Source organism: Molossus molossus, unplaced genomic scaffold (assembly GCF_014108415.1).
Source record: "Molossus molossus isolate mMolMol1 unplaced genomic scaffold, mMolMol1.p scaffold_m16_p_13, whole genome shotgun sequence".
NCBI classification, from domain to species: domain Eukaryota; kingdom Metazoa; phylum Chordata; class Mammalia; order Chiroptera; family Molossidae; genus Molossus; species Molossus molossus.
In genome coordinates, this window is record NW_023425348.1 from 45,950,675 (window position 1) to 45,964,204 (window position 13,530).

Consider the following 13,530-nt stretch of genomic DNA (forward strand, 5'->3'; position numbering starts at 1 on the left):
CTCAGCAGTCTGGAAATAGAGGGATCATATCTCGACATGATAAAGCCCATATATGAAAGACCTACAGCCAACATCATACTCAATGGGCAAATATTAAAAGCATTTCCCTTAAGTATGGGAACAAGACAAGGATGCCCACCTTCGCCACTCTTATTTAACATAGTACCGGAATTCTTAGCCACAGCAATCAGACATGAAGTAAAAATAAAAGGGATCCAAATTGGAAAGGAGGAAGTGAAACTATCATTATTCACAGATGACATGATACTATATGTAGAAAACCCCAAAGACTCCATCAAAAGTTTACTAGACTTAATAAATGAATTTGGCAAAGTAGCAGGATACAAAATTAACATCAAGAAATTGATGGCATTTTTGCCCTGGCCAGTTTGGCTCAGCGGTTAGAGCGTTGGCCTGCAGTCCGGAGAGACCCGGGTTCAGTTCCCGCTAAGGGCACGTACTTCGGTTGCAGTTTGTCCCCGGCCCTGGTTGGTCGTGTGGGTGGCAGCCACTCGATGTGTCCCTTCACGTCGATGTTTCTCACTCTCTCTCCCTTCTTCTCTCTCCCTCCCATTCTATCTGTACAAAAAATGGAAAAATATCCTCGGGTGAGGATAAAAAAAAAAGAAAAAGAGATTGATGGCATTTTTATACACCAATGATGAACTCACAGAAAGAGAAACTAAGAAAACAATCCCATTTACCATTGCGGCAAAAAAAACCCCACCAAAAACCTAGGAATAAACTTAACCAAAGAAATAAAGGACCTATTCGCAGAAAACTACAGGTCATTGAAAAAAGAAATAGAGGAAGATATAAAAAAGTGGAAGCACATACCTCGTTCATGGATTGGAAGAATTAACATCATTAAAATGTCCATATTACCCAAAGCAATCTATAGATTCAATGCAATCCCCATCAAAATACCAACAACATACTTCACAGAACTAGAACAAATACTTCAAAAGTTCATATGCAACCAAAAAAGACCTTGATTAGCCACAGCAATCTTGAAAAAGAAGAACAAAGTTGGAGGGATCACATTACCAGATTTCAGGTTACACTACAAAGCCACTGTAATCAAAACAGCCTGGTACTGGCACAAGAACAGGCATATAGACCAGTGGAACAGAACAGAGAACCCAGAAATGGACACAAGGCAATATGCTCAATTAATATTTGACAGAGGTGGCAAGAGCATACAGTGGAGTAAAGACAGCCTCTTTAATAAATGGTGTTGGGAAAATTGGACAGCTACATGCAAAAAATGAAACTAGACCATCAACTTACACCATACACAAGAATAAACTCAAAATGGATAAAAGACTTAAATGTGACCCATGAATCCATAAAAATCCTAGAAGAAACTGTAGGCAACAAAATTTCGAACATCATATGCAGCAGAATTTTCACTGATACATCACCTAAGGCAACAGAGACAAAGTAGAAAATGAACACATGGGACTACGTCAAACTCAAAAGCTTCTGCACAGGAAAAGATACAATTATCAAAATGGAAAGGCAACCCACTGTATGGGAGAGCATAATTACCAATGATATATTAGATGAGGGGTTAATTTCCAATATATATAGAGTGCTCGTACAACTCAACAAAAGAACCCAATTAAAAAATGGGCAGAGGGCCCTGGCCAGTTTGGCTCAGCGGTTAGAGCGTTGGCCTGCGGTCCGGAGAGACCCGGGTTCAGTTCCCGCTAAGGGCATGTACCTCGGTTGCAGTTTGTCCCCGGCCCTGGTTGGTCGTGTGGGTGGCAGCCACTCGATGTGTCCCTTTCACATCGATGTTTCTCCCTCTCTCTCTTCCTCTCTCTCCCTCCCACTCTATCTGTACAAAAAAAAAAGGAAAAATGTCCTCAGGTGAGGATAAAAAATAAAAAAAAAATGGGCAGAGGAACTAAATAGACACCTCTCCAAACAGGACATACAAATGGCTAAGAGACATATGAAGAAATGCTCAACATCACTAATCATCAGAGAGATGCAAATTAAAACAACAGTGAGGTATCACCTCACACCTGTCAGAATGGCCGTCATCCACAAATCATCAAACAACAAGTGTTGGTGAGGATGTGGAGAATAGGGAACTCTAGTACACTGCTGGTAGGAATGCAGACTGGTGCAGCCACTATGGAAAACAATATGGTGTTTCCTATAAAAATTAAAAATTGAACTTTCATTTGACCCAGTGATCCCGCTTCTAGGAATATACCCTAAGAAGCCTGAGACACCAATCAGGAAGAATATATGTACCCCCATGTTCATAGCAGCACTATTTACAATAGCTAAGATCTGGAAACAGCCCCAAGTGTCCATCAGTAGACGAATGGATAAAAAAGCAGTGGTACATATACACAATGGAGTACTATGCAGCTGTAAGAAAGAAAGATCTCTTATCCTTTGAGATGACATGGAGGGACCTGGAAAGTATTATCCTAAGTGAAATAAGCCAAGCAGAAAAAGACAAATACCACATGATCTCACTTATACATGGAATATAATGAACATAACAGTCTGAGGAAGACAGTAGACCCAGAAACATGGAAGTAGGATACAGACTGACAATCCCCAGAAGAGGGGGTGGTGGGGGAGAGATAAACCACAGAACTTTTATGCATGTATGCATGAAAAATGGACATGGACAACAAAGCTGGGGACAGGGCGGGGAAGTAGGGGGATGGGAGAATCAGTGGGGGGAAAAGGAGAAATATCTGTAACAAAAATAAATTAATTAAAAAAAATCTATACATATACCCATGATATTCAAATAATAAAAATAAGAATGCAGTAAAAGGCCTTCTACCATTGCTACCAGTTCCTTTCTTCATGTGGAGTCAGTTAATTTCTGTTTCATGTTAAGTATTTCGGTAAATTCTATCACAGTGATTCCTGAGGGGGTCACAGTAGGCATTTTTTGCATGGAACAGTTTTTCATGTGAAGAGCTATTGTAATTGAGAAGTATGTAATTATCATTCCAGTTTTAGTATATATGCTGCCAAAGTGAGCACAATAATTATAATCCAGCATATACATATAAAACATTTTAATAAGAAAAGATAGTATGCTATATACATTATTCTGTAATTTTTCTGTTAACATTGCATTTTCCTATAAACTTATCCCAATACCATTTACTAAGTAATTCATCTTTTCCCCTTTGAATTAAAGTGTCATCTTTTTCAGTTAATAAATTTTTATGTGTCTTTGGGCATATTTCTGACCCGTGTTTTGATCCTCTCTCTTTTTATTCATGTTCTATTACCACACTGTTTAAATTGCTGTTGTTTTTGAAATTATTTTTACTATCTGATGAGGGTAGGTCTTTAAAATTTTTTTTTTTTTCAGAATGTTTGTAACTATTTTTTTTTAATGTGGTACATGCCCCTAGTGGGAACTGAACCTGGGCCTCTCTGGTTTGCAGGCTGATGCTCAACCGCTGAGCCAAACTGGCCAGGGCTGTAACTATTCTTAAATGTTTGTTTTGCCATATGAATTTTATTGTCAACTTATTAGTTAAAAGAAAAATACTTTTGGAATAATGGCAGACTTATCTCAACTTCCCAGCCCTTGACAACAACTGATCTACTTTCTGTCTCTCTGGACTTGCCTATTCTGGACATTTTTTAATCAAGGGAATCATATAACATGGTTTTTTATATCTGCCTTCTTTCACTTAACATTGTGTTCTTGAGGGTCATCTGTATTGTAGCATGTATCAGTACTTCATTCCTTTTTACGGTCATAGCATATGAGTATGCTACACCTTGTTTACTTGTTCTCAGTTGATGGACATTTGGGTTGTTTCCACATTTTTGGGTATTATGAATAATGTTGCTGTGAATGTTCCTTTACAGGTTTTATTTAGACATATGTCTTAAGTGTTCTTGGGTATACAGTAGTTGCCCCTTACCTATCGTTTTGCTTTCCATGGTTTTAGTTACTTGTAGTCAACTGTGGTCTAAAAATATTAAATGGGGAATTTCAGAAATAAACAATTTATGTTTGAAATTGCATGCCATTCTGAGCAGCATGTTGAAATTTTGCACATTCCTGTTCTGTCTCGCCCAGGTCATGACTCATCCCTTTGTCTGTCATATTGATGCTGTATGCACTACCTGACCATTCGTCACTTAGTAGTCATCTCAGTTATGAGTTAGATTGTCATGGTGCTTATGTGTAAATAACCCTTAGTTTACTTAATAATGACCTCAAAGAGCAAGAATAGTGATTCTGGCAATTTGGTTATGCCAAAGAGAAGCCATAAAGTGCTTCCTTAAGTGAAAGGTATATATTAATAGGAAAAACATGGTGTATATAGGGTTTGGTACTATTGATAATTTTAGGTCTCCACTGTGGGTCTTGAAACATATTGTCCATAGATAAGGGGGATCTATTGGGTCATATGGTAACTCTAAGTTTAATCTGTTGCGGAATTCCCAGACTGTTTTCCAAAGCAACTGCACTATTTTGCATTCCCTCCAGCACCATATGAGAGTTCTAATTTCTCCACATCCTTGCCAACACTTGTTCTTGTCCATCTGTTTAATTTTAGCACCCATTAATATTTTAAGAGGTTTTATGAGAAACTGATGGTGAATTTTAACAAATTCCTTTGCATCTTATATGGAGATTATCAGAAAATTGTTTTAGCTCTGCTCTCTCTTCCGATGGTGAATTGTAATCTATTTCCTAATATTAATGATGTTAATTTTAGATTTGTTTTCTTTAGAACAGGAAATTACTTAGTAGACTTGTAATTGTTTAATAACAACTAAAAATTCCATTGAGAATTTTAAAATTAGTTGATTGGCATGCTCAGAGTAAGAGTTAGTTCCCATTTTCTTGCAGGTTTCATTTATTTGAAGATGAGTTATGTAAGATTAAAAGGGTACTAAATAAATAGCTTAAATATTTACTTTTATTTTTTGTAAAATACTAAAGATACCAACTTCTTCAAAATATAGGTAAATTTTCAGATTTTTTTAAAGGTGAAAGTGTAAGTTAGTTCATTTCTTTTCCCTGAGTATTTACATTGGGTGGGGAGATACCGTATTTGGTAGCACTAGTCATAGTTTCTAAGTTCAGTTTTAATTTTTACTTTTTAAAATTAAATTTATTGAGGTATCATTGGTTTGCAACATTATATAAATTTCAGGTATACAACTTTATAATGCATCATCTATATATTTCATTGTGTTCTCACCATCTAAATACTAGTTTCCTTCTGTTACCATATATTTGACCCCCTTTACCCTCTTCATCCTCCCCATCTCTCTTCCCTTCTAGTAACCACCATACTGTTGTCTGTGTCTATCAATTTGTTTTGTTTGTTCATCTGGTCCTTGTCCTTTTCCATCTGACTTATTTCATGATACTCTCAAGATCTATTCATGTCATCACAAATGTCAAGATTTTGTCTTTTGTAGGCTGAGTGGTCCATTTTATATATGTATCATATCTTCTTTACCAAGTCATTGGTCAAAGGACACTTCGGTTGTTTGCATGTTTTGGCTCTTGTGAATAATGCAACAGTGAGCCACATAGTGGTACATATATATTTATGAATAAGTGTTTTAAAATTTTTTAGGTAGATAACCAGAGGAGCCATTGCTGGGTCATATAGTAGCTCTCTTCTTAATAGTTTTTAAATATTCTTTTCTTTTTGTTTTTGATTAATCCTTACCCAATGATATTTTTCCATTGATTTTTAGATAGAGTGAAAGGGAGGGAGGAAAAGAGAGACAGACAGACAGACAGACAGACAGACATTGATTGGTTGCCTCCCACATGACCCTGACTGAGGCCGGGGATTGAACCTGCAATCCAGGTACATGACCTTGACAGGGAATCAAACACGAGACCCTTTGGTCTGAGGGCCAACACTCTAACTGTAAGCTAAACCAGTCAGTGTATCTCTTCTTAACTTTGTGCCTTGACTGGGAATTGAACTGGCAACCTCTTGATGCATGGATTGATGCTCAGCCAGTGAGCCACACTGGCCAGGCTCTTCTTAATTTTTTGAGGAGTTGCCATGCTGTGTTCCATGGAAGCTGTACCGATTTACATTTCCACCAGAGATGTACGAGGGTTCCCTTTTCTCCACATCCTCTTTGACACTTGTTATTTTCTGTCTTATTGATAAAAGCCATTTTAACAGGTGTTAGGTATCTATCTTATTGTGGCTTTGATTTACATTTCTCTTATAGCTAGTGAAGTTAAGCATTTTTTCATGTATCTGTTGGCCATCTGTATCTTGGGAAAAGTATCTGTTCAGGTCCTCTGTCCATGTTTTAATTGGATTTTGTTGTTGTTGGGTTGTATGCATTCTTCATATATTTTGGATATTAGTCCTTTATTAGAGGTGTGCTTTGCAAATATCTTCTTCCCTTTGATTGGTTGCCTTTTGTTTTATTGCTGGTTTGTTTTACTCTGTAGAAACCTTTTAATTTGAAGTAGTCTCCTTTATTTATTTATTTTTGTTTTTACTTCCCTTGCCTGTGAGGTCAGGTTCACTCCTCTGAGACCAAGATCTGTAAGCTTAGTATTTATGTTTTCTTTTCTCTATTTCATTGTTTTTTGTTTTGTATTCAAGTGTTTAATCCATTTGAGTTAATTTTTGTATACATTGTCAGATAGCAATCTAGTTTCATTCTTCTACATGTGGCTTTCCAGTTTTCTCAACAGCATTTATTGAAGAGACTTTTCTTGTTCCATTGTATGTTTTTGGCTCTTTTGTTGAATATAGTTGCCCGTATATGTTTGGGTTTATTTCTGGGCTCTCAATTTTTGTTCCATTGGTCTGTGTGTCTATTTTTCCGCTAGTACTGTACTGCTTTGATTATTGTAGCTTTGTAATATAGTTTGAAGTCAGGGAGTATGATACCTTCAGCTTTGTTCTTTTTTCTCAGCATTGCTTTGGCTATTTGGAGTCTTTTATGGTTCCATACAAATTTGAGGATTTTTTTTTTTAATTTCTGTGAAAAAATGCCATTGGATTTTGATGAGGGTTGCATTAAATCTGTACATTGTTTTAGGTAAAAAGACTCAAATAAATAAAATAAGAAATGAAAGAGAAGTTATAGTGGACACCACAGAAAAAGATTATATAAGAATACTATGAAAGGTTATACACCAGAAAATTCAGTGATGTAGAAGAAATGAACAAATTCTTAGAAATTTATAGCTTTTGTAGACTGAACCATGAAGAATTGGACAACCCAAATAAAGCAATCAACAGTTAGAAAAATGAAACATCAGTCAAAAACCTTTCAAAACACAAAAGTCCGGGACCAGATTGGCTTCGCCAATGGATTCTACCAAACACTCAAAGAAAATTTAATACCTATCCTTCTCCAACTCTTCCAAAAAAATTGAAGAAGAGGGAATACTTTTTAACTTATTTTACAAAGCCAACATTACCATGATACCAAAACCAGTCAAGGATACACATACAAAAAGAAAATTACAGGTTAATATCTCTGATAAACATAGATGTAAAAGTCCTAAGCGAAATATTAGCAAATAGAATATAGCAGTACGTTAAAAAGATACTAATACATCATGATCAAGTGGAGTTCATTCCAGGGGTGCAAGGATTGTTCAACATACACCAACCAATCAGTGTTGATACACCAGTTTAACAAGATAAAAGATAAAAATCATATGACCATATAAATAGATGGAGAAAAAGCATTTGACGAGATACAACATCCATTTATGATTAAAACACGCAATAAAAGGGGTATAGAAGGAAAGTACCTTAACGTGATACAGGTCATATATGACATACCCTCAGCTAATATACTCAATGGTAAAGAACTGAAAGTGTTTGCTCTAAGATTGGGAAGAAGGCAAGGATGCCCACTCTCTCCACTGTTCTTCAACGTAACACTGGAAGTCCTAGCCAGAGTAATCAGGCTAGAGAATGAAATATAAGGCATCCAAATTGGAAATGAAGAAGTAAAACTGTCACTATGTGCACATGACATGGTTCTGTATATAGAAAAACCTTTAAGACTCCACCAAAAAACTATTAGAAACAATAAAAATACAGTAAAGTTGCAGGATACAAAATCAATATACAAGAATATGTTGCATACCAATATATTAACAATGAAATATCAGAAAAAGAAATGAAGTAAACAGTCCCATTTATAATTGCAACAAAAAGAAGAAAGTATATAGGAATAAACTTAACAAAGGAAGTGAAAGACCTATATACTGAAAACTACAAAAAACTACAAAACTATTGCCTGGCGGTTTTGCTCAGTAGTTAGAGCATCGGCCGGTGCACCAAAGAGTCTCAGGTTTGATTTTGGTCAGTGGCGTGTAACTCGGTTGCGGTTCTGTCCCTGTCCCTGGTCGGGGTCATATGGGAGGCAACCAGTCAATGTGTCTGTCTCACATCGATGTTTCTCTGTCCTTCCCTCCCACTCAATATGAAAATAAATGGAAAAAGATCCTCAAGTGAGGATTTTTAAAAAATACAAGCTACAAAAGTACAAGAAATTGAAGAAGACAGGAAGAAATAGAAAGATATTTTGTGTTCAAGGATTGGAATAATTAACGTTGTTAAAATGGCTATATTACCTAAATCTAATTTTCCTAAAACATGGGTATAAAAAGGTGTGTGCGTATGCTTGTGAGTGTTCATTTATTTAAAAATAAGGACTATATTTTTTCAAACACAATACAGATTCTTACTAAAACATCAGAAAATACAGAAAGTAAAATCAAAAGAAGAAAGTGAAAGCCTGTGATCCCACTACTCAGAGAAAACTTACATTAATATTTTGGGGTGTGTGTGTGTGTATATATATGTGTGTATATATATAGAGAGGCATATATAACCCCAAATTCACATATACAGATGTGCACACATCTGTATCTATATATGTAAAATACAATATATAGTTTATGTGTTTTCTCTTAAGGAGAGTAGATTAATTGTATTTTAAAGGACTGTTAAATGCTTTATAATGTGCAGTACCCTATAAGGAAAATGTTCTTGTTCAACTCTTTTATTTTTATTTTTTATTGTGGTAAAATACACTTAATATAACATTTGTTATCTTAACTATTTTTTTTTTTTAATTCTCACCCGAGGACATTTTTCCATTTTTTGTACAGATAGAGTGGGAGGGAGAGAGAGGAAGAGAGAGAGAGAGAGAGAAACATCGATGTGAAAGGGACACATCGAGTGGCTGCCACCTGCACGACCAACCAGGGCCGGGGACAAACTGCAACCGAAGTACGTGCCCCTAGCGGGAACTGAACCCGGGTCTCTCCGGACTGCAGGCCGACGCTCTAACTGCTGAGCCAAACCGGCCAGGGCATATCTTAACGATTTTTAAGTGTACAGTTTAGAGGTTTTAAGTACATTCATACTGTTTTGCACCTTTCACCACCATCCATCTCCAGACCCTTTTTATCTTGCAAAACTAAAATTCTGTGTCTATCAAATAATAATCCTTCTGATCCCCTTCTCCCTGCCCTTGACAACCAGCATTCTATTTTCTGTTTATGTGTTTTTGACTACTCTAAGTACCTCATATAAATGGAATCATGCAGTGTGTTTTTTTTGGTTTTTTTTGTATCCTCACCCGAGGATATTTTTCCATTTTTTGTACAGATAGAGTGGGAGGGAGAGAGAGGAAGGGAGAGAGAGAGAAACATCGACGTGAAGGGACACATCGAGTGGCTGCCACCCGCATGACCAACCAGGGCCGGGGACAAACTGCAACCGAAGTACGCGCCCTTAGTGGGAACCGAACCCGGGTCTCTCCGGACCGCAGGCCGACGCTCTAACCGCTGAGCCAAACTGGCCAGGGCGCAGTGTGTTTTTTTATTGGATTATTTCACTTAGCATATTGTCCTCAAGGTTCATTCATATTATAGCATATGTGAGAGTTAGCATCTTTTCTTTTTTAATCCTCACCTTGAGGATATGTTTATCGATTTTAGAGAGGAAGGGAGAGAGAAAAACATTAATGTGAGAGAAAAATATCAATCATTTGCCTCCCCCATCACCCCAACTGGGATTGAACCTGCAACCTTTTCCATGTATGGGATGACACTCCAAGCAACTGAGTCACCTGGCCAGGGGGTTTCCTTCCTTTTTTTTTTTAAATCCTCACAGGAGCCCTGGCCGGTTTGGCTCAGCGGTTAGAGCGTCAGCCTGCGGTCCAGAGAGACCCGGGTTCGGTTCCCGCTAAGGGCACGTACCTCGGTTGCAGTTTGTCCCCGGCCCTGGTTGGTCGTGCGGGTGGCAGCCACTCGATGTGTCCCTTCACATCGATGTTTCTCTCTCTCTGTTCCTCTCTCTCCCTCCCACTCTACCTGAACAAAAAATGGAAAAATGTCCTCGGGTGAGGATAAAAAAAAAAAAAATAAAAAAAAAAAAATAAATCCTCACAGGAGGATATTTTTTCATTTATTTTCAGACAGAGTAGGGGTGGGAGGAAGAGAGAGAGACAGACAGAGACAGAGACACAGACTAGTGGGAAAGACTCATCGATTGGTTGCTTCCTGTACCACCGAACTGCAACTGAGGTACATGCACTTGACCCAAATCAAACCCGAGACTCTGGTCATGGGTCGACGCTCTCACCGCTGAGCCAAACTGGCCAGGGCAAATTTTCCTTCCTTTTTAAGGCTAAGTAATAGTTATTCACCCAAAACAAATGTAGTAAGATCTTAAATATGAATTTCTTACATAAGAAATGAATAGCCGTTTTGTAAATTTAACTAATTGTTGAAGTGGGAATTTTGGCTAATTGCCTTTTTTTTTCTATTTCAACTATTTTCTTTATATTTTTTCACTTTTTACTCTTATATCTCTGCCTTAATGAAGTGCTTTTAAGAGCACACATATCTGGCACCTATAGAAAAGTCTTTAAATCAGACTATTCAAGATAAATTGTCCATGTTAATCGTATTTCATTGACTGTACCTTGCCTGTGGTTTATAAGGTACACTATTATTTTATTACTATTAAAATAGAAGAAAATACTACCAATCATTAAAATATGAATTTTAATATAATAAATATTAAAATGTGAAAAGTGTTTACTGTAGAATCTATGAAAATATACATGTATAGAAAAGGGGCTCCCATCATACCACAACATGTAGTAGCCTTGTACTTTGTTTTGTAACTCTTTTAAAAGACTGGAAAGAAGGAAGTGATTTGGCTATTTTTTCCTGTTGAGAAGCTGATCAAAATTTGATTTTAACTTTGTTTTCTGTAGTTCTCTCTACATTGGGTAAGTTAGTATTTTTAGTAGCCATTCTAATAACAGTAGCTAACATTATTTCAATAGTGTTTATTATATACTAGACACTGTTTTGATCACTTAATATATTTTAATTAACTAAATTTTATATTGTCTCTGCAAGGTAGATATTGTTACTGTCCCCATTTTACCAAAGAGGAAACTGAGCCACAGAAAAGTCAAGTGACTTAACCAAGGCCATACAGCTAGTAAGTGGTGGAGCTAGGATTTGAATATAGATTGTCCTACTCCAGAGTCTGTGATGTCAGCAGTATTCCTACGCACCTAAGATGAATGAAAATTGTCCCTTTGCTTAACACAGCTTATCAGGCAGTATTTGAGGGTGTGTTGATAAATTTACATGGAATTGTTATACTACTTTTGATAATGAATTTTTATTTGTGTTTTTAGGACATTCAGTCAGAAGAAGGCTGCTATTGAAAGAGAGTATGCACAGGTAAGCTTGAAAATGGAGGTCCCCATTCTAGGTATACCTGTTCTTTATAAGATATCAGGGCAGATATGTTTGTTGGAGAGAAGCCTGGTATCTCTGCTTCTCCTTTTCTTCTTATTTCTGGTTAACTCTTTGATTCCCCCTTTACTTCATTTGAGTCTTCAGATGAGGAGCTAAGTTGTTCCTTATTACAAAGAAAGTCATGGACTTTTTGAATGAAGATAATATTTATAATATTTATAAAGTATTTACATAATGAATATAAAAATGATGGATGCATTATAATTTATTATAATGATAAATAATAATAATGAATGCATTTGTTATTATCCCATTCTCTGCAGTTTTATGAAAGGTTAATTGTTATTTTTGTTCAATCAGGCATTTATTTTGCATTATGTCTCTGTAGATGAGAATGGTGTGCTTTCAGTGGATGGTGTGGCACAGAAAATTTAAGCTTTTTTTTTTTTTTTTTTGAATTATAATCTTATTTGCTCCCAGACAGCTAAATGTGCCAAGAAAAATTATGTTGATATATTATTATATGGATATGTAAGGATAACTCACCCTTCCTTGTATGAAAAGTTGAACATAATTTGGAAATTTTGGCCCTTATAAGCAATTACTTTCTTTGTGGAATAGAATTCTAAAATTGATCACCCCTCTAAAAAAAATATGATCCCTCCTTCAAAAAGTTATAAAAGTAGTCTTTAGCCCAGTAGGTGTGGCTCAGTGGATTGTGTGTCGTCCCATGGACTGAGAGATCCCGGTTTGATTCCCAGTCAGGGTACACCAGGGCTGTGGGCTCGATCCTCTGCTGGGGGATTGGAGGAGGTAGCTAATTGATGGATCTCTCTCAGATCAATGTTTCTCTCTCTCTCCCTTCCTCTCTCTCTAAAAAAATCAGTAAAACATATTAAAAAAACGTAGTATTTATAACAAAATTAAAAAATACAGGAGAATGATAGAAGGGAAAGTTAACGCCTAGGAAGAGCTGTACATGCTAATCACTATTGCTATTGCTGCTATTGATGGTCTTACTATAAAGAAGGAATTGGGACATGATTTTTTTATACCTTGTCAAGTTTTTATTTTATTTTTTTTATTTTTATTTTTATTTATTTTTTAGTTTAGTTTTATTCTAATTTTATTGTAGTTAACCAGATAGTTGTCTGTATTTTATTTGATAGTTTTGGTAGAGAGTTATCTGTTCCTTGAAAGCTAGATAGATTAATTTAGTCATTAGTTATTGAGTGCTTATTGTATATCAGGTACTTTATATAACGAATAGCATCTGTTCTAATATTAGTGTTGAACCTTTATTCTATGTATATATATAATAAATACTATTAATCATTGAATCCTTACATTGTATCAATTGCTTTGCTGATTATTTTACATATGTTACCTGGTTTAATATGTAAAATTTAATTTACATATTAAATTAACCTGTGAAGGTTAATTTACTTTTCAATAAACCTGTGAAGTCAGGATAGTTATTATGCCCTTTACAAATATTTTTCCAAAGGGATCAAAGTATATGATCTGCTGTTAAAGTTGAATATAAAGTGAAAATATTTATATGATCTATTCTTCTGTAACATGATTTAAAGTTTTAGTAATTAAATAAGTAGGACAGGTTAATGATTAAAGTTATAAGATAGTACATTAAATTGTATGAACAGTAGCAGTCCTCTGCCTCACTACCAGTCTCTTTCCTCAAAGAAAAGATGAAAAGTGATGTCTATTTTTGTTCTCCTTGCGATCATTTCCATATGTTTAAATAA

General features: G+C 35.9%; 1 protein-coding gene across 1 annotated transcript in view; it reads left to right on the forward strand.

Annotated features, from left to right (window-relative positions):
• FCHSD2 (FCH and double SH3 domains 2) overlaps positions 1-13,530 on the forward strand; it is a 251,021-nt gene that overhangs the window by 36,591 nt on the left and 200,900 nt on the right. The window contains exon 3 of the mRNA XM_036258718.1: positions 11,701-11,746. Within this exon, the coding sequence (XP_036114611.1) occupies positions 11,701-11,746 (46 nt within the window). The remainder of the gene's footprint in view (positions 1-11,700; positions 11,747-13,530) is intronic.